The sequence below is a fragment of the Electrona antarctica genome (genome assembly GCF_951216825.1).
Source record: "Electrona antarctica genome assembly, chromosome: 1".
Lineage (NCBI taxonomy): Eukaryota > Metazoa > Chordata > Actinopteri > Myctophiformes > Myctophidae > Electrona > Electrona antarctica.
Window position 1 is genome coordinate 52281692 of NC_136806.1, and position 26287 is coordinate 52307978.

General features: G+C 44.4%; 2 protein-coding genes across 8 annotated transcripts in view; one reads left to right on the forward strand and one right to left on the reverse strand.

The window, feature by feature from the left end:
* LOC306925474 (LIM and calponin homology domains-containing protein 1-like) overlaps positions 1–15022 on the reverse strand; it is a 185967-nt gene extending 170945 nt beyond the window's left edge. The window contains exon 1 of the mRNA XM_079504308.1: positions 14754–15022. Coding sequence (XP_079360434.1) covers positions 14754–14867 — 114 coding nt within the window. The 5' untranslated portion in view covers positions 14868–15022. The remainder of the gene's footprint in view (positions 1–14753) is intronic.
* A 57-nt stretch (positions 15023–15079) lies between these two features.
* On the forward strand, positions 15080–25734 carry LOC306925483 (transmembrane O-methyltransferase homolog). Of its 7 annotated transcripts, none has more exons than XM_079504320.1 (5): positions 15256–15304; positions 15889–16045; positions 20337–20666; positions 23225–23421; positions 24656–25734. In XM_079504320.1, the coding sequence occupies exons 2-5, from the start codon at positions 15991–15993 to the stop codon at positions 25100–25102; spliced, it is 1029 nt and encodes a 342-aa protein (XP_079360446.1). In that variant the 5' UTR covers positions 15256–15304; positions 15889–15990; the 3' UTR covers positions 25103–25734. The 7 variants fall into 7 exon arrangements, with proteins under 7 accessions (XP_079360451.1, XP_079360449.1, XP_079360446.1 ...); XM_079504319.1 differs by lacking the exon at positions 15256–15304 and adding an exon at positions 15376–15578; XM_079504321.1 differs by lacking the exon at positions 15256–15304 and adding an exon at positions 15376–15578 and having other exon boundaries at positions 20345–20666.
* Positions 25735–26287: the final 553 nt, after the last annotated feature.

Below are 26287 nucleotides of genomic sequence, written 5' to 3' on the forward strand. Positions count from 1 at the left end.
GGTATTGCTGCATAGTCACCAAATAGTTGCACCACCACTCCATTTCACAGACAACCCCCTACCCTGAAATAGTAACATGATCAAATGGTGACTTTATGCCTTAGACTTTAGAGTAGACAAACCTAATGGACACTCTCAAAACATTATGGAATATTTTTTTACTTCCTGCTGTAATCAATTCATTTAACCCATTTAGACCTGAGGACCATTCTACGAATGTCTTCTAAATCCTGACAGTTTTCTGACAAACCCCTCTTTCTATGTCAGTCGTTCTCATTTTCATGTCAAGGACAGCCAAAAATATATAGGCCGCCGACCCCCATCTGAAAATATGTTGTTCCAGCGACCCCCCCCCCCCCCCCCCAGAAGCAAATATTTGAGTTAAAAATGTTCGCTCCGAAAGAATATATATTCAAAGATTTGCGTCACATTTTCACGAAAAATAAATAAATAGCAGATCTACAAGCTCGTAGTGCGGCACTCGGTGCCGCGCTATGAGCTTGTATATCTGCTATTTTTCAATAGCTAAAGTATAACATAATGCTTAAAACACCAAAAGGGGTTCCCGGGTATAAGTAAGCCTCTTGTACTTTGGAGACTGAGATGTTCCATCAAAACAGTATAACAGAATGACCAAACTGTTACTAGTAGTAGTAACTCTAATGGCTGGGCTGCATGGGTGACACAGCACTGCTCCGTGATGCAGCAGCATTGTGGGGCCAAACAGCCCCAGACACATGCCAGTCAGCTGAGGGACTGCTCCGTGGTGCAGCAGCATTGTGGGGCCCAACAGCCCAGACACATGCCAGTCAGCTGAGGGACAATATTGTGTCACTTTCTAGAGCTGGTGACAGCGTTTATTGTTGATGAGAGCAACCAGCTGGGGAGCTGTGTGTGTGTGTGTGTGTGTGTGTGTGTGTGTGTGTGTGTGTGTGTGTGTGTGTGTGTGTGTGTGTGTGTGTGTGTGTGTGTGTGTGTGTGTGCACACGCGCATGTGAGAGAGAGCTAGAGAGAGAATGTGAGTAAAATAAATGGGGATTTAATGCTTAGGAATGCAGGGTTGCGTGGGCAATACAATCGTTTGTAACAATGTGTGTGTGTGTGTGTGTGTGTGTGTGTGTGTGTGTGTGTGTGTGTGTGTGTGTGTGTAAGTGAGATTGACAATGAAAACAATCACCGTCATGAATGGTGGCTGAGGACCACTTTGGTTCTCTGTACTGCAAAAAGAGAAAGTCAAGTGAAGTTTCTTTCTGAAAAAGAATCTGTAGCTTATATGCCTATTAATACATGTATGTACTGTAGCCATCTCTTTTGGAAATCATACGTTATCATTTGGGGTTTTATTCATTCATTAATTTATTTATTTATTGATAAAATATGTTATTATAACTCTCTCCGTGGATATAAAATAAAAAAAGTTACGCTTTTGCTAAGTAAGCTCTACAAAGCATCATTCAAGCATAATTAGTGAAATGAATATCTCTCTTCCTTAAGGAGACAAACATTATGCAACTTCTTGCATAATCAATATCTAAAATATAACAATAACAAGAATTATTCCCTCCTGGGCACATGCTCATACGACTAGTATGGACTACAGTAGAAGATGTACAGTGTGGTATGCATGTGTATGTACACTGTACAGCCTGTTTGCAGTTCCTAGTGAAGTGGGTGTTCCTGGAAAAGAGCATTCACAGCTCCTGTCAATACGTGCCATACTGGATAAGTAAAAGTTACAAGGGAAAAAAATGTGTTTTAGTTTTCTGCCACTGTCAGTAATCTAATAAGCCACAGAAACAGCTGTGAGTTGAACTTGAGGTTATGCAATGCAAAACAAGCTCAAGCTTTTTTTGCAGCTTGAACTTTGCTCCGACAAATATGGCAAAGGAGCCCATTCATTCGGTGTGAAACTCTTAAGTGACCGTCACCGTACCACCATATACAAAAATATCTCAACATAATAGAAGTTTTGCATATCCTACTGTATATGGTAGCAAAAAAATGAAACATCTATCGCAGCATTTCTACTGCTCAAATGTGTAATACTAATAAGACTGTAGTGGCTAAAAGATTAGATTATGTGTCTCGTTGGTAGTTTTTTGAAGGCAGAAGAAACAAGCTAGCTTATTTAGTGTTTCTGAGAGCTCTGTGGTGCTGGAGAGGAGGGACAGAAAACATCTCATTTACCATTCAAATGCCCCCTGGGCTCCATAGGAAAATACTAGGCAGTGTGGGTTCAAATAATGATGTGCAGACTGATCATATCATCGTCTGTCTGTCTGTCTGTCTGTCTGTCTGTCTGTCTGTCTGTCTGAATGAATGTCGTAGCTCCTCACTGCCTGCACCAATCGCTCCGACTTTTCACACAGGCATTGACCATAAGATTGCGGAGGTCTTAACGAAGCCCTTTTTTCCCTTCAACAAATTATTGATTAATAATTAATTTATTAGTGCATTAAAATTACCCACCCACTTACATGGGAAGATGCGAAAACTCACATCAGATCTCAGAAACCGTCGGAGCTACAGTCCCAACACTTGGAGGGGAGGTTCATAATAATTATTAAAATGAATATTAATAATAATAATTATCAGTCGCCCTCATGGTGGCGCTATAACAGCCCACTTTACATTTCGCCTTATAACTCTTGAACCGTAGGTCGCAAAATTTCACTTTCTCTGGATTCCTTGGGTCATGACGCATCTCCCCATATAGGCCACGCCCATGTGCGTCAGGATAGATTTTCCGCCATTTTGAATTATCTTCAAAACACACTTTTTTGCTCTTCCACCTATAGCTTTTGTGCAAATCTCACAAAAAAATGGTACACATGATCTCTGGACCTATCCGATTAAAACACCACAGGCAGAATTTCCATAGTCCGTATCGTTCGGCTGTAATCGGCGTCGAAAGTTAGTGGGAGGGGCCTGTTTTACACAAAATGACACAAATCACCAACGGAATGTCCAATCCACCCCAAATGTCATTCACATGTCGAGGGTGGTTTAATCAATGGGGGATAAATCCGCTATGTTTGCGATAGCGTAGCCTACGTGCACTATAGCGAGACAGGACAATCCCTCCCAATCAGTAATGTGATCTATTACATCGCATTACCCACACTGTACATCATTTGGTGTTCATATATTCAGAACGGGTAAGGTCTAGTCATAATAACATTCTTATTCCACACATTTTCAAACATTTTTAGAAAAAAAACATTTGGTAAGTTTTTGGAAAGACAAAAGGGTTAATAATAATATGTCATATGTGTCAGTGATTTCTCTGTATATTTAATCGTTAATCCCAATTATTTGTGTGACGCCAAATCGCCAAATTAAATTTGTAATCGTGACAGCTAGCCCTATACTAGTTCTATAGTAGTTCTCAAACATTTTGTTTCAGCCTGGTCTCTGTTCCTACAGTAACAGTACAGCATATCTCTGCATGGAGCCAGCCTCCTCCGGCTCCCTATAGGCACACAGAAGGAGTCCAGCTCCCCTGTGCCCCGACTCACTGGAACTAGGAGATGAGCTCAGCCTCTGTGACCCAATTAGAATCATGCACTAAAAAAAAAACATAAGAAACCTGTGAAGCATCGATCTACTCTCCAGCCCTGCTCCATCCATAAAGGATTATAACTGCACATGCGTCGTAACAGTCAGGTATAGCCTGGAATCTGCCAGCTCCAACTAAATACGCTCTTGTGTATTAGTATGGCGGCAGTGGTTCAGGGGTTAGAGTGGCCGGATGTTAACCGCAAGGTTGCCAGTTCGAACGCGGGCTCCCCCAGAGTTAGTGTCGAAGTGTCCTTGAGCAAGACACTGAACCCCCTAATTGCTTCTGATGTGCTGGTTGGTGCCTTGCATGTTTTCCGCTGCCATCGGTGTGTGAATGTGTGTGTGAATGGAAGAATGTAATGCACAATCTCTGTAAAGCGCCTTGGATAAAGGCGCTATATGAATGCACCATTTATGGCGAATTGGCGATGCAATGCCAACAGCCCCAGTTCTCTGGAGGAAAAGTTGAAATGTGTGTGTGGCTGTGTGTGTGTGTGTGTGTGTGTGTGGCTGTGTGTGTGTGTGGCTGTGTGTGTGTGTGGCTGTGTGTGTGTGGCTGTGTGTGTGTGTGTGGCTGTGTGTGTGTGGCTGTGTGTGTGGCTGTGTGTGTGTGCCATCTACGGTTGTACACCCACTAGGCCACTACATATTCTGTGTGTGTGTGTGTGTGTGTGTGTGTGTGTGTGTGCCATCTACTGTTGTACACCCACTAGGCCACTACATATTCTGTGTGTGTGTGTGTGTGTGTGCCATCTACGGTTGTACACCCACTAGGCCACTACATATTCTACTGTGTGTGTGTGTGTGTGTGTGTGTGTGTGTGTGTGTGTGTGTGTGTGTGTGTGTGTGTGTGTGTGTGCCATCTACGGTTGTACACCCACTAGGGCTGTGTGTGTGTGCCATCTACGGTTGTACACCCACTAGGGCTGTGTGTGTGTGCCATCTACGGTTGTACACCCACTAGGTCTGTGTGTGTGTGCCATCTACGGTTGTACACCCACTAGGTCTGTGTGTGTGTGCCATCTACGGTTGTACACCCACTAGGTCTGTGTGTGTGTGCCATCTACGGTTGTACACCCACTAGGTCTGTGTGTGTGTGTGCCATCTACGGTTGTACACCCACTAGGGCACTACATATGCTGCAGTTGTTGGTTGTCTATAACCTGCGTTGTGCAGCCAAACACTTCCATCTACCTTGATTGACACCTTTATTGACAAAAAGCATGTCCTTCATTTTGTTCACAGTAGGTCTTCCAAGTGTGTGTGTGTGTGTGTGTGTGTGTCAGTATAGGGAAACAGGAAACGTGTGTCGCACTGCAGAACGAGAGAAAGGGGGAGAGAGAGAGAGAGAGAGAGAGAGAGACAGAGACAGAGAGAGAGAGAGAGAGAGAGAATCTCCCTGTTCCTCCTGCCAAAAGCTGCTTTGCTAAAACTAAAATGTCCCTTTTAATCTGCAAACAAAGTACTGCTATGATGAAAGTAGGAGGATTCTCTCCCGGCTGGAAAGACCATTATGAGAGCACCACTAAAAGAGATGTACTGACGCACACACGCACACGCGCACACGTGCACGCGCACGCACACGCACACACACACACGCACGCCTAGAAGATTAGAGGACCTTGCAGGCAGCAAAGAGGATATTCACAAAGTGCAGCTACACCCACCCAGACAAATGGTTAGTGATGCAAATATAGCCTGCATCCTGAATCCTTAGACTCACTAAATTGAGAAAGGACGCAATCATGTCACCCTCCGGGGTACACAGTACTGTAGTCAGTACTGTGTACTCTAACGTTGTTGAAGTATACAGGACTCATAAATGTCCCTCCCTGGGACCCCATCTAAAAGACCACCCTGGGTCCCGGGACCCATTACACTGAAAACCTATTTACAACACTGATCACAGGTATACCAGTGATTGAAGACTATAGGAAGACTGATGAAAATACAGCAGGTCAGAAACGTGCAGAGAGTGTTAGAGGGGCAGGGGCTGAAATCCCATAAGAGGGCACTTTTGGCCCAAAATAGCGGAAAATAGCAGATCTACATTCTACAAGCTCACAACGCATCGCGCTGCGACGCGTTGAGAGCTTGTAGATCAGCTATTTTCGGGGCGCAACTTTAACCCAACACTCTTTATCTACTGGAGATGCAGGTGTATGAGATGGATTTCGAAACAAATTAGTTCAATGCAAAATGCTGCGTTCAAGTTCAGGAGACTTCGGGGGAAAAAAAGCAATTCTCCTGAATGCTGCCTTCCGGTATATATGGCATGGAAAGGAGGAGGAGGGCATTTGCATTTCTTTCACCATGTAGTAAATGCTGTATTAATTCCTGGTCTGGAGAGGGCAGTTGTTTTACAGACGGGTAAAAGGGCTGAAGGCTGAAGCCCCCTTTGATGTCTATGTGTGCACGTCCCTGCAGCAGGTCATACAGTATCTGTAAGTAGAGTAGTGCAGTGTGCACTCTGACCATGTCATGGTACAGTATCTGTAAGTAGAGTAGTGCAGTGTGCACTCTGACCATGTCATGGTACAGTATCTGTAAGTAGAGTAGTGCAGTGTGCACTCTGACCATGTCATGGTAGAGTATCTGTAAGTAGAGTAGTGCAGTGTGCACTCTGACCATGTCATGGTACAGTATCTGTAAGTAGAGTAGTGCAGTGTGCACTCTGACCATGTCATGGTACAGTATCTGTAAGTAGAGTAGTGCAGTGTGCACTCTGACCATGTCATGGTACAGTATCTGTAAGTAGAGTAGTGCAGTGTGCACTCTGACCATGTCATGGTACAGTATCTGTAAGTAGAGTAGTGCAGTGTGCACTCTGACCATGTCATGGTACAGTATCTGTAAGTAGAGTAGTGCAGTGTGCACTCTGACCATGTCATGGTAGAGTATCTGTAAGTAGAGTAGTGCAGTGTGCACTCTGACCATGTCATGGTACAGTATCTGTAAGTAGAGTAGTGCAGTGTGCACTCTGACCATGTCATGGTAAGTAGAGTAGTGCAGTGTGCACTCTGACCATGTCATGGTATGGTAAGGCAGGTTTATTTGTAGAGCACATTTTAACAGCAAGGCAATTCAAAGTGCTTGACATAAAGCAGTAAGACACTGACAGGCAATGTTAGAAACTGGACCAAACCCCAACTTGAATGCGATTGGTCACGAAATCAAGCAACAGCCCGTTGTTGCTCTCACACCACTTTCTGAGTGCATCACTGGCTCTCCCTCCAACATGGTGGATTGCCCTACAAATATATAAAACGTGCCCTACCCTTGTGGTGGAACGTGGATGGTAGGTATGTAGCTCTAGGGCCATTTGGAAGTCCCTTAACAAATTAACACGAAAAGAGAAAGGCTGATTTGACTCAGCTGATATGGCACCCAATTCGCTGCATCAGTAGATGAGCACAAACAAATATAGGACTGTATGGAGGAGACGTTGCTTTAAAAAGGCATAACATGCTCAGTCAAACATACAGACATGTGTGCATGCATGTGAGGGGGTAGGCAAATAAGCCAACAATCTCGCACACGTGATTCAATGGGAACTGCCCATAGATCCGAAGTCCCGTTAGTCCGAACATGCATTAAGGTTGGTGAACATGCACTGCTCCCGTGCTTGCGGTTATGTTTAGGTTAGGGTTAGAGATAGGGATTCAATACCCCATCCTCACAATGTGTCTTGTTGCGACACATTGTGTGAGCTTGCTTTCTAGCAGAAGGTTCGCCCCTGAATAGAGATAGCCTACTTGTGTTCATGTGGATGATGTGGTTGACATGTTTACATGTGGTTATTAACAATACTGTTGCTTGATTGCGGCACAGCAATTATTTCCATCGATGGATCGATGAATCGATGGATCGATGGATCCATCCATCCATCCATCCATCCATCCATCCATCCATCCATGCTGCAGAGTTACGTCTGGATTTAAACCAGGGGTCTTCAACAGGGGGTCCGGGACCCCTAGGGGCTCCTCAGAGTTACTACAGGGTGGCTGCCATATATATTTGTGACCAGATTTGACTGAGAGCCTGCCATCGTGCAAATTCCAGCTTTTCACCACTCATAAATGAGTTAATAGCACAGGAAGACTCTTCACATACTAGAGCATGTCTGAAATAAGTGTCAGAGCTGAAATAAAAATATGAAATAAATGCTTAAACATGTAGCTAGGTGTAATGTATAGTGACCACAGAAGTGAACCTTTCAGGCCTGTTTTCTCAACTCGCTGTTTTCTGCAAGCCATATCTCCAAAACTGGTGGGTCAAACTGAACAACCAATATGTCAATTTGAAGCTATGATTCCCTGCTTTCATATGACATGAAAAAACGAAAACAATATTCTACAAGCCCAACGCCTCACAGGGCAAGGTGCAGCAACGAGGTTTGGTGTGTGGAAGGAAAAAGGAGCAAACCAAGTACAGAGCCACAGGTCAAATGTAAGTGTTGAGGGTTTAGGACCCCTTGATTTATGTGTATTGTGTATTTGAGGTCCTGTTGTTCGCGCTGTTGTACCAGTACGTAATAGGCCATCAAATATCACAAGTCTTTGGGTTTTTTGATGTGTTTTTATAACCATGTGTTGTGCAATATATGTGATATTTTTGCGAACCTTTTTTCTCTTGATGTACATCACTTTTAACCTGACTCAGCAGAGAGTACACTGGGTTCCCCCCTCCTGCTCCCATCTGGGAACTCTCAGGCAGACTTGATGCCCGGCCACAAAACGGCCTGGCCAATCAGCTGCCTTGATCCCGCCTATAGCTGCTGCTGATTGGCCAGGCCGTTTTGTGGCCGGGCATCAAGTCTGCCTGAGAGTTCCCAGATGGGAGCAGGAGGGGGGAACCCAGTGCACTCTCTGCTGCCCCATCTGGCGGAGTCAGGTTACATCACTTTGGCTGTTTTTAAAAATGTGCTTTATAAATAAAATTGACTTGACTTGACATGACATGAAAGCATTCTGTACGTCTTCTGTACTTGATGTCCGACAAGATTCTGATCCTGATAAGGAATGATACTAGACTAAGATTGAAAAGCTCTGCTCTATAGCACGGGTCCGGGTCACAAAGTGGGATCAAATTAAGGTTACGGTATGTGTAAATGACACCGCTCTCAGTCTTCATCTTCTCAGCGCGCTCTAAATCACCACTAGCGCTCACTGGTATACTAAATATCACTGTGTGTCGTCAACACGCCTGTTCTTCCATGGGAGATGACAGAGAAGACTTTTACTGGGATTAGGAGGATCGGGGTCTCTGGATTATTGGTGATGAATGATTGGCATCTTACTTTCAATGACTTCACAGTGGAGTGAGTGATTCGACCGCAAGGACCATTATTTTATGGCCTGAAACATACATAACTATGGAAAAAATGCCCCTCGGGGCACAGGTCTCCACCAGGCCAGGTCAGGTTATTGTGGCCTCCTGGTGGCGCTATAATAGGCCAATGTGAAAAGGGTGCCATTTCTTCTTACGCCTTTGATCATGAGGCTGATTTGAATTTTTTCAAGTGGCATTGCTAGTGGAAATATGCGTGCACAGTTCCACTGCACTTGGGCCATGCGGTCATGATTTGCAACATTTTGTACAAAACGGGCCACTCCTGAAAACTTTGGAAGGCAATGTTAGCCAATCAGTGTAGAATCTGAGAAATCCAACAGACTCGTCTTGATCACATGACTACAGAGATCATGTGTATGGATGTGCGTGAGATTTGGATGAAATCTGTGCGACTAATATAAATAAAATGTGTTTCGCAGAAATCGGCCTCATGATGGAGCTATAACTGGGAGAGGTGGAAATGCAGGTCCTCCTCTAGGGAGTTTGTATACAAAGTTGTACACAGATCGATGCAGTTATAGGTAAAACAGGAATTGGCCTGTTATAGCGCCACCCTGAGGCTGAATTGGAAAAATGTCGTCCTCGGCCTAGTGGAAATGTGCGCGTATAATTTCACGGAAATTGCACACTGTGTTTGTGATTTGTGGCATTTTGTTCGAAACGGACCAATCATGCGAGCTTTGGAAGCCAATCTTAGCCAATGAGGATGGAATATGGGAAATGGTGCAGATCCGTGTTGATCACATGACTATGGAGATAGTGTATACCGAATTGAGTGATTCATGGATAAAATGTGTACGAGTAATCTACAGAAATGTGTCTTGCCAAAATTGGCCTCATGGTGGTGCTATAACAGGCCTTTGTGGAATATTTGGGGCAGAGGTTCGTCGTTGGCATCCAGGAGTGTGTAAGTGTGCACAGTTTGGCATGGATCGGGCCAACGGTGCCGGAGATTAGCTGGTAACGGACGGACAGACACACACACACACACACACACACACACGGACATACGGACGGACAGTGCAAAACTTAATCTCTCCCCATGCCTTCGGCCTGGTGGAGACAATTAGGGCTCAGCTGACATGCACTTAAAATGAAGTACTATCCCCACTGCTCCAATCATGGGCCTATATTTAGTAGATCACACTTTACCCACATTACCCTCAAGCAGCTGTGGCTGATGAAGTTCATTTAAGAAGGATTCACACAGACCACTGAACTGTATACAAATAGAGAATACATTCATATGGATGTGTGGCTTTTTGTTCTTGAAAACATCAAAGGAAAAGACAGAATAGTCAACTTCAGAGACTTCTTTCTGTAAATCACAACTACAACTTGAGCTTTTCATCAAACTTGTCTGGCTATATTTAGCAACTGTAAAAAAAAAAAAAAAAAAAAAAAAGAAAGAAAGAAAGAAAGAAAGGTGGAAAGACCTCCTTACTTTCCATTATGCTCCCTGGGGTAAATTAGCATACAGCCACCATACATATAATCGCCAACAGTGGATGCTCTGATAACTGCCTTTTAGATGGAGGCGCACCACAAGTAAAGGCCTAGCTGAAGACCTGAAATTCAGCCTTTAATGGAAACATCGATTTAAGTCTTAATTTAGACAAGCTCATCTTTCAAGTTGCGCTATTAAGAAAGTGTTATAGTGATAGGCCAAGCATTCCTGGCTCAATAGACTGTACTTAACGTGTGAGATGAAGGAGACATCCTTCACTGCCCCCCTCACCCCACCTGTCTTTCTTTCTCTCCCTTTTCCCTTCTCTCTCTCTCTGACAGGTACCTCTCGCTAAACTAAGCTTTTGCATTCTTCCGTGGCTTACAGTCACAGCCGTGCATATTCAGCTCCCTTTGAAACTAACTTGACACCAAAAAGCCCGGCGCTATCAAAACACATCAATTTCACTCTGGGTGTAAGGAGCGACAATATGCCCTAAAGTGTGGGAGTGACATCATGGAACCTTTCAGAGGGGGTTGCACCACCAGGCGGTTTGTCTTTGCACGTGACGCAGGGCTTTCCAAAACCGCCTTGGGACTGCAAACAGAGACGAGGGCTGTGGTTTCTATAAAGACATTGCCGTTTGGGATATTAGACAACCCACACAAGGAAGCATACTGGGGTTATGGATATGCATATCCTAACCTAGAAGGGATTCCGGGTAATCGTTTAAAAAAAGGAGAGGGTCCTTTTCAAAAGCAAAACGTGTTGATACTGCTATTGTACCCTATTGGCTCACCTGCCGTTTTAGTAGTAAAACATTTGTAGTAAAGCACGTGATTTTGGTCCTACGCCTGGAAGCGGCAGTGCTGGGGCACACAAGACTCCAGAAGACTATGGGCTCCATTTTCGTCACCTCTAAACCCCTTATCCCTAAAGTTTATCCCTAAACTATTTTGAAAAACATTTTTGAATAGCCAATCTACATTGACACGTTGTGAGCTTGTAGACTGGCCATTTTAATTATTCAAAAAAGTTTTGCAAAATAGTAAAAAAGGCAAACGGAGTTTAGGGATAAGGGGTTTAGCGGTGATGAAAATGGAGCCCTATGGGTCTTCATGACTACAATGTCGCTTGACATTAGAATTCATAATGCGTAAGTTTACATTTTAGGCAGTTTATTTTAGCGGGTTCTGGATCTTTAACTGGAAGCCCCTTCTGTTTGGACCAAGACAGAATTGAGAATGACACAGGTCTGAGATTAACTATTTCTGGCGGACTCGTGTGCTCAATGTCACAGTACTTCTGGGAAATAATGGATCCTCTCGCCAATTCTCTGTTCTACAGTATGTAGGCTATGGGGGGGGGGGGGGGGGGGGGGGGGTGGCGTTCTCCACCTCTTATCTCTACATATTTTCAGATGGGGGTTCGTGGACAAATACAAATTCATTTGGGGGTGCTTGACATGATGAGCATTTTTGAGACGCGCACTGGTTTAAAACAACATCAGGAAAGCAGACCATAAGCCACACTTTGGATATCACGATTCATAAGCCTCAAAACGGCAACTTTTGAGGGGAAAAGAGTAAAGATCACGATACCAATCAGTATTTCTATCAGTGTACTGTATACTGTAGCAAGATACGCTAACATTTTCATTAAAAAACAACCCATACAAGACATAATAAATACTGACAATAAGATTGACAACAATTGAATAGACAATGTTGAACTCTTGATCCTCTGCGAATTGGCCGACACACAATGATATCACTGAAACAATATCAGGCACTGACATGTAGATGCTATCACTTTCCCTTTCAGCCATAATATCACAACGGAGCTTTGTATTGTTCAGAGAGACTCCTCAACATACCATGCTACTGAGACAGATGGGGGTTGTAAAAGAGAGAGAGAGGGAGAGAGGGAGAGTGTCTGTGTGTGTGTGTGTGTGTGTGTGTGTGTGTGTGTGTGTGTGTGTGTGTGTGTGTGTGTGTGTGTGTGTGTGTGTGTTTGTGAGAGAGAGAGATATTAACCACAAAGCAGTGCTAGGGAGAACAGACTCTGAACAAGTCAAAACAGAGTTCTGGATTGAACAAAAAAAGATTGAAAGCTGTGGCTGGAAAAAGAAAGAAAGAAAGAAAGAAAGAAAGAAAGAAAGAAAGAAAGAAAGAAAGAAAGAAAGAAAGTAAACTTTCAACACTGATTTAACCACAGCAAGTGGCATTCATCTGATTGCTGACCCAGCATAATTTAGAATGCTGCAAATAATGTGAAACAATTGCTGTGCTCAATTCAATTCAATAGTTCATCAGCGCTGCTCAGATGGGGGATGATGTGTGTGTGTGTGTGTGTGTATGTGTCCATCCATAAACACAGTGAGTCATATGACCTGTGGCTAAATATGGCACAAATCAATCACTCCAACTAAACAGTGGGTTTTCACCCTCCTTCCCCAGAGGGTTCAAACAGCCAGTCCTAGCTGCAGTTCAGAGCAGCTTTGAACACCGAATTTACATGTGAGAGCGGTCAGCGTTCCTTTGTGTTTTACATGTTTCCCTCAGCAGCACCTGCCCCAACTTTGGATGTGCATTTCCTTCCTCCTTCTCATGTGCTACTTGATGAAGAGCGTGTACAGCTCGAAACGTCACAGATAACTGGAGAACTGTGGAAAAGACGATACAACATGACGTGCAACATGGGTCGGGTTGGGTCACATGAACCACATTAAAACCCCTATATGTGTCTGTGCAAGCTTATGTGGTAAGCGTGTGCACACGTCGCACACACAACCACAGTCACACGCACGCACGCACACCTGTCAATTGTGCCCTATAAAGTTTGGACACTTGAGAGCCTTGGGTCATGACAACAAAACAAACACCACAACAAAACAATTCCGCACATGATCATGATTTAGCCGCTATATAAAGTGTGACAGCTGGGGATCGTTCATTCATTGAAGGAGCCAGTGACCTGTCGTCTCGTGTCCCTGGAGTTGTCCGAGGGACAGTCACCAGGTGTGCACAGGTAATGAGAGCAGTCCCCTGGGGCGGGCGGGTGTGTGTGTGGGAGGGAGGGAGGGGTTGTGCGCCTGTGCAAGTTGAAAGGTAGAACAACAAGTGAGTAGTTTCTCCTCCCTCCCTCTCTCTCTCTCTCTCTACTTCCCTCGCTTTTTGTAACTCAAATGTCTGCTAGGCTTCTAGGTCAGTAGTGACTTTTTAAAGATGTGATCTGGGCCCCCGAGGAGTTTGGTGCTTCTAAATAGGACTGTAGCAGTCTAATAACATAGGTGCCTGCCTGCCTTCCTGCCTGCCTGGAACTAATGTTCAAATCTGACTGTCACTGTGTGTGCATTGGGTTTAGGCGTTTAATAGCCTATATCTTCTTCAGCATGTGAAATGACAATGTATTGCCAAAAGATGTGCTATCATGTGCTTGATTGATTGATTGATTGAAGTATTTATTAACAGTTTGGAGAATTACAGTAGGCCTATTTCAAGCACAAGTCAATACAACTGTGGACGACACCATAAAGCATGCATTACACTTGTTTACAATAGGGTCCACCCTTTTCAATTCATAAATGCCTTGCCATAAAAGCAAGGCAAAATATGTATTCCAAAACAGGTTCAGAAACAGTGGACATATAGTAGACTGCCCTAGTGCCCTCATGTGTCAATGTTTTGTAAAGTTCAGATTTGTGTCGAAAATAGCCATAGGCTAATCATGATAGATATTATGCACCTGTTTTAAAGCAAGCAGCCACTGCCCATAAACTAAAGTTGGGTTTAGTATTAGGGTTCGCCTATAACTGCCATTCTATTTCCCTCCTCAGTGATAAATGAACTGTTTAAAAAGAGGTGAACTGGACAGGCAGCTACCCCAGGCCAACTACCGTAGCCTACGTACAAGTGCAACACCGCCAGTGAATGTCGTGATTCAAATCCCCACCAAACAAAACCCCCATTTGAGAGATTATTGTTCGGCAAGCTCGCAATGAGGCCAAAATCCATTCCACATGATGCATTCATTGTTGTCCAGTCCAGTCCACGCAGCAGCAAGCGGCCCCACGCGCGCACGCAGGCAGCAGCCACAGAGTGGACGGACACACACACACACACACACACACAAAACATCGCTTCAAAAGCGACGAAGTGCTCGGAATTTGCGTCACTTTTTTCAACAACAGGTGACAAAGCATTAAAAATAGAACTGCATGGTGAGACAACAAAAAGCATGAGCGAGGTAGAACACTATTAATTCAATCAACGAAGCAACAATGGTACAGAATGTTGACTTTGTTGTGCTGTTCCTGTGTGTGTGTGTGTGTGTGTGTGTGTGTGTGTGTGTTGGTATGGCTGGTGATAAAAAATAAATTAATGTCACTCACCTCAATCCATTTCTGCGCCTCCAGAAACGCGGCGTCCGCTGCAGAGTCACCGAGATGATGATGATGATGCTGATGAGACTGTCCCAGATGGTCTGCTGCTACCGGACTGGCCATTTATTGAGAGGACAGGAGGACTGCCTTCCAAAACAAAGATAGCTAAGTCTATATTAGCCCGGTATGGTAATAATAATAGCATAAAATGAAAACAAGAAAATAAAATGAGAACACGGATGTGTGAAGCTCGTTAATCCACCGGATTCAACGTGAAGAAAGACACCCTGCCCCTCTCTCTCTCTCTGTGTGTGTCGCAGCAGCCTGTATAGTGTACGCCGGTGGGCAGCAGTGTGAGTGTGTGTGACTACTGGGCCAACTCTCTCTCACACACCGCAGTGAGCTCCGTATCCCCGGCCGTCAGCCAATGAGGGCGACCGGCCACTGGGGACCTCTCTCTCTCTCTCTCTCTCTCTCACACACACACACACACACACACACACTGGAGGGGAACACGCATTCTAATCTCTAATCCTTATCCACCCGGCCGCACGTTAAAGGTATTATTATCTGTTGCTGGCTGTATAATATCATTGCACTTCACTCACTAATATTATGTAGGCATTGTGACAGGCTGCCCTAAATGTGCCTATGATGTTTCGTTCCCGAGTTATTAATCCCATAGAATAATAGCATAGAACCCCCCCCTCCGGACCTGATCTGTTCGGACCTGTATTCCGGAAGAGAGAATCTGAAGTTATTGCACGACTCGAGGCGGGTAGAGAATTAAGACGCCTTTTGGAGCATCGTGTCTTCGCATTTCCTAACGTAAATGTAAGTTTATAGCCTGATCAAAGCCTGTGATCATTATGCTGCCTATATTGTTTACTTAGTTTTTATCATACAAGACAAATCATGATGTAGCCTCGTCTCACGATTCCTCCCGGGACTGAGGGAACGTATCGGGCCGACACAGGCGGGATAACAAGTCATGCAGACTGGTGCGAAATTGACATGTTTTGGAATGAACATCCATTCCATATATATCCTGCATGTCTGTGTTTAGTTTACCGTTTTACAAGACTGCGGACTCGGACTGTCATTGAATTTCTAAGCCAGGTGCATAACATTTCGTTTTGATTAGTCTTGGTCCTCCTCCTGACTCCTGTCCTGTGGGTACGATCTGCGGCTGCTCAGTGCCATGGAGACCAGGCATAAACAAACCTACTGAAGATGTAATGTTATTATGTTTGCTATTCCTTTGGCTCCCTCGTGTGGAGAAATGGAGAAACATGTTTCAGGTGAGGTTCTGCATGGAAGTTAAAAAAAGAAAATCATGACTTGGTCGCTAAAGCCAACAGCTCAGGTTTCAGCTGACCAAAAAAAACAAAACTAAAAGATAATCACTTGGAACGGTGGAAGAATAGCCTATAAATCTGGGTGTGATATATGTAGTTTGGAGTACTGTTTTTGTTTTACTTTCCCAGAGGGGTCCCCAAATGATTTCTGGGGCTCCCCACTCCCCAGGTGATTTTCTCAACAGTAGTCTACCCTAAACAAACAAACAAACATACAGTATAAGTGTATACAGTCACAGGGTATTCTCTAAAGCAGGGGTTCCCAAACTGGTGTGTGCACCCCTTGTGGTGCGCGAACACTCTCTAGGGAGTGTGTAACATGAAAAGGGTAATGGCGGCTTTATGGTGTTATTTAACACAAAGGCAAAAAGATGGTAAAACATTGTTGTAAGGAGATGTATAGAGCAGCTGTGGGAGTATACAGCAGCTGCACGTCTCAGTGCAGTGACATTCTGTGATTATTTGCCATAATCATATAAAAAGATGTATCTTTTTCAGCCAAATACAACGAGCGCTGGGGGGTGCCTCAGCTAGGTCAGGAGGTAACAGGGGGTGCACGGCTAAAAAGGTTTGGGGACCACTGCTCTAGTAGTGACAATTTGAAGATCTAAATTTAAGACGTTTTTGATACCGCTCTAAAAACCTCTATATAAACCTACTAATAATAAGACCATTACAAAGTCAAAAGCAAACATCAAACTACACTGTAAAAATGGTCAAATATTTGCCAAAACATTTGTCAAATTGTCAAATATTACCTAAGAAATCAGCAAAAAAAACCAATTAGGGGTCACAGCCTAAAAAGTTTTGGAAGTTGGAACCCTTGATCTACGACTACACTACAGTATAGACAGAAATGAATGTCATCACTATACAATGCTTACAACAATTGGACCATGGTAAGCAGTGTCCAACATGTGTAGTGGCGTGGAACAGGAAAACATCACCGTAATCTAAAAAAGTGGTAAAAGACATATCTATTATACAAGTGAAAACATGTGCGCAACACAATACCCAAAGTCACCAGCTACTACGTCACTGACACGCTGGGTGCCGACACGCTGGGAGCCGAAGCAGGAGCAACACACACTGCAACAACACACTAACACGTCACACACTTACCCTCCGCGTCGATCCACGGCTATCTCCAATTGTCATTGCACTGCCACTAAAGCCGGCTCCCGTCCACACTCGCAAACAATATCAATATCAATAATAAACACAAACACGCCACAAGCACCGACACCCCCGCCTAATTTGTTGCCACGTCTATGAAAACAAGCACAGAAAAAATGCCATTCAACACGCTACTTACACACACTACCACTCGCTTACAATACGCGGACCTGGCAACACTACATTCCCTCTCCCATTTGCTCAAAGCCCACCACGTGACCCACACACACACATACCCATCCAAAACAATGTGTCACTCTCTCGGTTCTGCACCGCTGCTGGAGAAGTATAGCACTGTCGAAGGCAGCGCAACTAAACCCCCCCCCCACACACCCCAGAGAGGGAGGACAGAGAAGAGAGCGAGAGAGAGAGAGCGCGCACACGTCTTCACCCCAGCGAGGGAGGGAGGGACAGAGAAAGGGAGAGAGATAGAGAAAGACACAGCTTTCCAGTCCTTACATTTTTTCTCACATTTACCAGCAGAAAAGTGAGCAAAGTAGTGTGCCCTGAAACTTTCTTGGAAAGAAATGTGCATGTTGCCTGCACTGGCAGCCAGCAGCGATGTAAGATGAGCCTGTGCATTTCACGGTTTTCACCCTATATAACTTGAACGCATAGGCAATCAAGTCAAGACCATTAATTAATGACAGCTGTGTAGGGGTGACGATTGCGTGATGCTTCTATGTACAGGATTCTATAGGTCACCACTTTTGGTGTGACACACGGCTTCTGTTTCTGTTTACAATGCGTTGTCAACACCTGCTGAGTTGACAAAGACTGACAGATTTTGGAGAAGACTGATAGTTTATCCTTTAGTAATTAGCCTGTGGAAGTATTCACACTAGGCTACTTTTGCATTTATTGGGATTGGCCATTTGGGGAAAGGAGGAGCTCCACAACACCACATTGGTAGGCTCAAGGGGCTGCATTTTCTTCCCTCTCGAGGGTGGGATGATGTGAGCCCCTGCAGCAGGCTAGGGTCCGGGAGCCCCGCTCAGGTTAGCGGGAAATGACCGCGGGGTGCGGCTTGCCAGGTTTTTTTATAAGTAAAGTATTAAAACAAATTTTTTTTAAAATATATATATATATATAATAATACATTTAAATTTACGTCATATTTAGGGGAATTACCACCTAATTTCTCCGTTCATTGTCAATGGCAAATATTGAGATGTGTGGGGACTAAAGCTGTATATAGGATAGGAGGGCCCTCAAACACATTATTTGATAACTTTTCATCGTGCTCCTAAAATACATTCTGTGCTACTAGATTTTCCCATTTACTCACACACGTGCTACTTGGACAAATGCTAAGCGTCGAGCCGTGCGCGCGCACGCGCTGCAACACAAAACGGCTGCATACAACGCGTGTCACTGTGGACTTCTGTATCTGTGGACTTCTGTATCGCAACGCGGGGCAACGCAACTCTGGGATGAGCGGGCCGAAGGCCCGCAAAATTCTAGTATATATACATAAATAATTAACCCAAAACACAGCCACTAATTATTGTTCTTTTTTTTGCATTAGAAATTGCGAGGCCAGATGGTAGATAGAAACCCATTCTCACCTTTTAGTTTCTTAAGGAGACATTCGACATAAATTGGGATTGGTGGATGGAGCACAAGAGTGAATGACGATGTCTTCCACATGAAAATAGTGCACTCCCATTCCTTTTTTTTTTTTTTTTCTTTCTTTATCTGACATCAAGTAGGAAAACTGGAGACAGCCCGGATGGAAAGCACAGACCTATTTGCTGTATTACTCTTAGCCACGTATTATTTTCCTTCACTTGTTGATTCTCCTTGATTCTCCATGTTTTATTGCCTAGATACAGAACAGTACTGTATTTGCTATTGTAACCTAGGGAACCAAACTCAGTTTTAAAATACAAAGAATAGTGGCCTTGTTCTTCTATATTATTTTTTTTCCTTTTCTTTTTTTTTTACCATTTTGTTGGAGAGGTCGGGGATAGCACCTGTGTTTGACAGGAACACTCTTAACCTTGTGGCAATGGTGTAGTACTGTATGTCAACATTTATATTCTGAGTTTATTGCTTGTGTGCCGTGAGACAGCTTACGGTATGACATTATCATCAATTCTTTATTTATTTTTATGAAGGTTATTATTTTCGCTGCATGTTACTCTTGGGTACAGAATATCCAAATAATTTTAGTCATTCATTCATCCATTCATTAATTTCCATTCAGGTGTTAAGATGCTGAGCTATACGCACTTACAGTAGCAACCATAATCAGGTTGCCGTAAGGCTAAGAGTTGCCAATGCCTTTGTTATTATTTGTAATCTTCATGAATTGGTTAAATTTGGCAAAAAGAAAAAAATCTGACCTGTACTGTACTGTACTGTACTGTACTGTACTGTACTGTACTGTACTGTACTGTACTGTACTGTACTGTACTGTACTGTACTGTACACACATATCAGACGACCATGCTCTGTGCTGTCTGTGTTTCATGGCCGCCTCAATGCTTTTCCAATGGAAGTCACGTGGTTTGACAACAGTTGTGTGTGATGGGGGGAGGGGGGCAATCAAACACAAGTGTTTGGTCAAACCACGTGACTTCCATTGGAAAAGCATCGAGGCGGCCATGAAACACGGACAGCACAGAGCATGTTCGTCTGATATGCGTGTACAGGGCCTCAGGCTTTGTACACACATAAAGAATGAATGTTCTGTGCTCTGCCTGTGTTTCATGGCCGCCTCAATGCTTTTCCAATGGAAGTCACGTGGTTTGACCAAACACTATGGGCTGTGAGTGAAGTCCTATACTTCACAAGATAAATACAATAAAATAAACATAAACGGCCAAAACGTAAGACCACCAGCCTGACACAAACAGTCAAAAACGGTGTGCCTCCCATCAGCAACACCTGCACTCAATCAGTGACAGGTTTAAATACCTGGGCTGGCCTTGACATTGACCAAGCCCTACGGTGATGTCATCAATTAGTTGCCTATTAACATATAAACTGTCATGGCTCTTACACCTTTATTTCAATTAACCTTCTGTTATCTCTCTCTCTCTCTCTCTCTCAGATAATCAGATTGGGACGCTTCCTACCCCATCGTTTCCCCCCTCACACAGTTATTATTCTAAAATGTGGCTGTTGGCTCTTTCTGTGCCAGTGCTGCCTGGCATCCTAATCATTGTGTTGAGCCAGTATTACCACCGCGCTAACGTCAGAGCACTGTGTCGTCGAGCGCTGGGCTGGGCCCTTAGGCTGGCCCGAGGAGGGAGTGTGTGCGTGAAGAGCACCCATGCCTATGTTTTCTCCCACTGCACCCACGGCAATGCTCAAAGTGTCCTGGAGGCCTTTGACGGCTACGATGAGACACACCCCTCCCTCTGCCTGGGTCCACAGAGAGGTCAGTTTCTAACCCATTTAGACCTGACGTCGAAACAAAAAAATCTTGACAGTTTTCTGAAATACCTATGTTTCTATATCAGTGGTGCTCAATATTTCATGTCAAGGACCCCAAAAATGATATGTAATTAATGTAATTGGCCACCGACCCCCATCTGAAAATATGTTGTTCCAGTGACCTCCTGGAAGCAAAGATTTGAGTTAAAAACGTTCGCTCTAAAATAATATATATTCAAAGATTTGCGGCACATTTTCACGATTTAAAAACCTACAAGCTCATAGAGCTTGTAGATCTGCTATTTTTCAACAGCTAAAGCATAACATAATGCTTAAAACACCAAAAGGGGTTCCCGCCCAACCCCATTCACAATTCTGCGCTTTTCTTTTTTATCATACATCTTTGTATACTACTAACCCATTTAGAACTGGGACTAATTCTAAAAATGCCTTCTAAATCCTAAGAGTTTTCTGAGAAAACTACGTCGCTATATCAGTGGTGCTCGAACATTGTATTTGGCTGCCGACCCCCATCTCAAAATATTTTGTTCCAGTGACCCCCCCAGCAGCAAAGACTTCAGTTAAAAATGTTGGCTTTGAACTAGATATACTGTATATTCAAAGATTTGCAGATTTTCTTTCCCCCAAAAAATAGCAGATATACAAGCTCAGTGTGTTACTCCGTGCCACGCTATGAACTTGTAGATCTGCTATTCTTTTGTATATATACTAGAATTTCGCCGCCCTTCGGGCGGCTCATCCTAGTTCCGTTGCAGCGCAATGGGAAGAAGGAAATTGCGAGATTTGACAGACTCCACTTCATGTTTCAGCTGTGTTTTTAAACCCAGTATTGTGCCCTTCACATGTATTAACAGATGGGTATTATTAGTATTTGTTGTATTTTATTTTCACATCAAAGCAAATTAAAGTAATTTAAAATAAGCACACATGAAACTGGTTTTTACTGTTTTGGTTTACTTACAATAAGTTAGTGTTTTTGGAAACCAAAAGATGTTGAGAATGGAGCAGAACATACTGTAGTATGTTTTTGTGGGGACCTTGACTGCATTATAGTAGGCCTACAATATTTTGGATTGCAGTGACCCCACATTGTTTCTTCGGGAACAATATTTGTAGTTACAATGAGGGCTACATGAGCCGAAGGGAGAGAAACACGTCGCCTCTCTCCAGTCCGTGCGTATGTTGCTGCTGGTGGCTGAATAACAACGGATCGCAGCGGTGACTGACATAAACGCACAGTTACAAATCAGAGGCACTTCAATAAGAAAACTCAACTAATAACGCTTGTGTGTGTTAATCTGCCCGATGCTGACGTTAGTATATAATGTTTAGATTGTTTTCCTCTTGTACATGCGTTTGTGGGCACAGTGGCAGGGGGTGAAAAGCCGATTTGTCCCATGGTGTGCACTGCAAAACATGCTGAAATCAAACCCCACACACACACACACACACACACACACACACACACAGTCACTCAGTCACAAATCCTCCACAGTGTGATTACGTGTCTGCAGTGACACTGATGCGAGGTTACAATGAGTCCGTGGTGTGGTGAGACTGGGAAAGGAATACATCGCGGAAGAGCTTGGCATCCGACTGCGCGCGTTGTGTCGATGAGATGGGCGCGTTGGGAAATACCGCGGCGAAGCACACTCGCCTATTAGTTTGCATTGCATTTGCACAGTGCGCTCAGTGCGATATTTGCGAACGTGGCCGTTGTGTGACTGTGTGTGTGGCTGGCTGCGTGGGGATCGCCATGTGAGGGGGCTAGCCAATAAGGGGCCTGTGTTGCATGTGGAGAATTGTGTATGTGAGTGTGTGTGGTGTAACCGAAGGGGGTGGTGAGAACATGAGGGGGATGTAGCACAGCAATCGGTGACCCCTACATTAAGCTGTGTTGCTCCCATCATGCAGTGCAAATGCGTGTTGTAGCAACCGTGGCCAATGGGAAAACAGGATGCAGTGTTGCCAGGTCCGCGAATTGTAAGCGAGTTGTAAGTAGCGTGTTGAATGGCATTTTTTCTGGGCTAGTTTTCATAGACCTGGCAACAAATTAGGCGGGGGTGTCGGTGCTTGTGGCGTGTTTGTGTTTATTATTGATATTGATGTTGTTTGTGAGTGTGGACGGGAGGCGGCTTTAGTGGCAGTGCAATGACAGTGTTTACGCGGGTGTTGTCGAATGTGGTCGTGCGGCGCGACATGAGGAGATAGCCGTGGATCGACGCGGAGGGTAAGGCTGTGTCGTGTTAGTGTGTTGTTGCAGTGTGTGTTGCAGCGTGTTGCAGTGTGTCAGTGACGTAGTAGCTGGTGCCTTTTGTTCCTGTGCGTGCGCTTGGGCACATGTTTTCAAATGTATAATAGATACATATATTTTAAAAGTGTGCAAATAGCCAAAGTATAAAATAATGGTAAAGTGGTTTAAATATAAAGTGATACAGATGCTTCCTGGCTTGAATGGCTTAATGTCATATTATCAATAAAGTCTGTGTGGTATAATAATAGATAATATAATAAAAGGCTAGTGTTGTCCTATTCCATTAGGCCAGGTGCTGGATGAAGTGTTGCGGCGGGTCGGCCCCCGCTGTGTGCTGGAGCTGGGGATGCACTGTGGCTACAGCTCCATCAGGATGCTGCGTCTACTGCCCCCTGCTGGCCGGCTGCTCACAGTGGAGATGGACTCCAGCACAGCAGAACTTGGGGAGGAGCTCATACTGGTGGCAGGCTTCAAAGACTCGCAGGTACAGTACAGTACAGTAGCCTACATTCACTGTGGAAGTGAAGTGACGGGACAAACGGAGAAGCCGAGCCGTGTGGGACGGTGCAGTGGCATGCACAGACATTTAGAGGGGCAGGTGCTCAAGTGAAAAAAAGGGCACCTTGGGCAGCGCGTGGAACCGGCCGGTTGCCTTAATAGTGTGAGATTTATAGATTTTGGGGCATAAATAATATATTAGAAGCTTTTTTTCAAGAATTGATCAATGTCACCATGGTCCACAGACTGTACAAAAAAAACAAAACATTTTTTTTTTCTTTTCAAAAGGGCACATTGCTGTCCAGAGGGCAAAGGGCAGGTGCTCTAGCACCACCTAGTGTCTATCTGTGCATGACACTGGGACGGTGGATCTGAGATTCTCAATGTGCAAAATATTTTGGGGGGTTTAATTACTTCCTTGGCTGCGTGCACAAGAAATGTGGTACAAATCAGTCCAGTGGTTTGTGACGTTAGCCGTGACACACATACACAGGCAGACACTCTTGGGTAACTTTGGTTGGTTTTCACCACGTGTCACTGTTGCGCAGCCTAACACACACAGTGTGACAGTATACAGTACAGTGACAGTACAGTACAGTAGAGGGACCACTTCAACCGATTCAGACACGGGGCGGCTCACCGGAACCGGCCCAGCAACCCTCAGTTCACATGGGTGTGAGGCGTGTGTCAAAATTGAAGGCACTATTTTCCCAACATTCCTTGCGAAGAATAGCGGAAGCAAAGCGGAAGCTTGTCAAGCTTCCGCGTGCGTAACATAAGTCCCGGAAAAGACGCGCTGTGATTGGCCAGTAGTCACTTGAGTGACAGCGAGAGACATGGAGGAGTCACATGAGTGATTGGGCAGCGACGCAGTCGCCTTCAGCAAATGCCTTCAGCACTTCTAAATAATAAAGCTGCGGAGAACTGTTGCTTTGTGTTCACTCTTTAATGTTTTCTGTGATTTTTATATATATTTTTTTCATTCTGTGTGTGTTTTGCCTTTTGTTTTTGCTGTTGTTTTCTTCTCTATTTATACCTTATTAAGTTTATCTTTAGTCTGACTCTTACTTTTTATCCTCCATTTTCTTTTTTTTGGGATACCTTGTTAATTTCCTTCAGGACATAACAAATAATAATAATAAAAACAATCGCCACACTGCACATTTCTCATATGAACCATTGTTACTTCCTGGCAATAAGCATTTCTGTTTTCTTGATAGTTCCTTGTGCTGGCATGCAGTTCCGCTGAGGCCATCCCTGCCCTGCGCCCTCACTTAGCGCCAGCCCATGGGGACAGCTCCGCTGAGGCCATCCCTGCCCTGCGCCCTCACTTAGCGCCAGCCCATGGGGACAGCTCCGCTGAGGCCATCCCTGCCCTGCGCCCTCACTTAGCGCCGGCCCATGGGGACAGCGTGGCTTTCGATCTGGTTCTGATGGACCATGACCCGCAGCGGTATCTCCCCGATCTGCTGGCCATGGAGAAAGAGAGACTCCTCAGCCCGTCTGGCTGCCATGTCCTCCTGGTCAACAGGGGGCAGTGTGGTCCAGCCCTCAGTGACCTTATGAAATACTTCAACGCGTGGACAGAGAACTACTCTATTGTGTCAGAGCATCGTTTCATGACAGAGGTATTTTATCATGAGGATAGTTGTCATGCAAGGCTTTAAGCAATAGGGCAGTGACCGTTGTCATCCCTAGTGTCACCCCTAATTAGTTTTTGATTGAACCTGTGCTTAAAGGACCACTTCACCACTTATCTTCATATAATTGGTCCTCACTAATGTTCATGATAAAATAGCACCATTTCTTTCCTACTCAGTCTGTGTCTCATATAGGAGGGCTGTGGGAAGTTCAGAAACCTGTCCACCAGTGACATCATCGTTTTTTAAAACAACATTAAAAAATATATAGATTTAGATTTGTATTATCGTGAGAACGATGGCTTCCATTATCATATTGCAACTTTTCAGGAATAGAAAGCCTGCAGTTTCTATTAGCTTCGATTCCCCATCGATGATGTCACTGGTGGACGGGTGTCTGAACGGCCCACAGCAGGAGACACAGACAGACAGAAATTGTGGCATTTTATCATGAACATTAGTGAGGACCTATTATATGAAGGTAGGTTGAAAAGTGGTGAAGTGGTCCTTTAAAATAGGCAGACAGACATCTGCGTTCAGATTTGGTTTGACATAGGCTAATTGACATGCCAACTGCCAACATATTGTTCCACCTCCTGTTTACCCAATTCTAGTCAAACGTACAGGCAATAAATGCATTTTAAGTGCAAAGTACAGAAGCCAGCTGTGAAGTGTGTGCTGATTGTGCATTTATACCATTGTATCTTGCACGTTATAGCTCATTAAATTATATAGTTTCGTTTTTTATTGGATACTAAAATCGTTTCTCCAGTCTTTGGTCACAGATACCAAATTACAGAACCATAATATAGGCGAACGTAAGTCCTCTTTGGCAACTGTATTATGCATCATTCTTCTGTCTGAAGCCAAAGACCTAACCTAAATACTCTACTCAGTAGTTTCCAAACTGTGGTGCGTTCACCCCTTGTGGTGCGTGCACCCCTTGTGGTGCGTTCACCCCTTGTGGTGCGTTCACCCCTTGTGGTGCGTGCACCCCTTGTGGTGCGTTCACCCCTTGTGGTGCGTGCACCCCTTGTGGTGCGTGCACCCCTTGTGGTGCGTGCACCCCTTGTGGTGCGTTCACCCCCTGTGGTGCGTGCACCCCTTGTGGTGCGTGCACCCCTTGTGGTGCGCGAGCACCTTCTAGGGGGTGCGCGACATGAATAGGTTAATGGTAGTGCTATGGTTTTATTTAAAATATATTCACATATG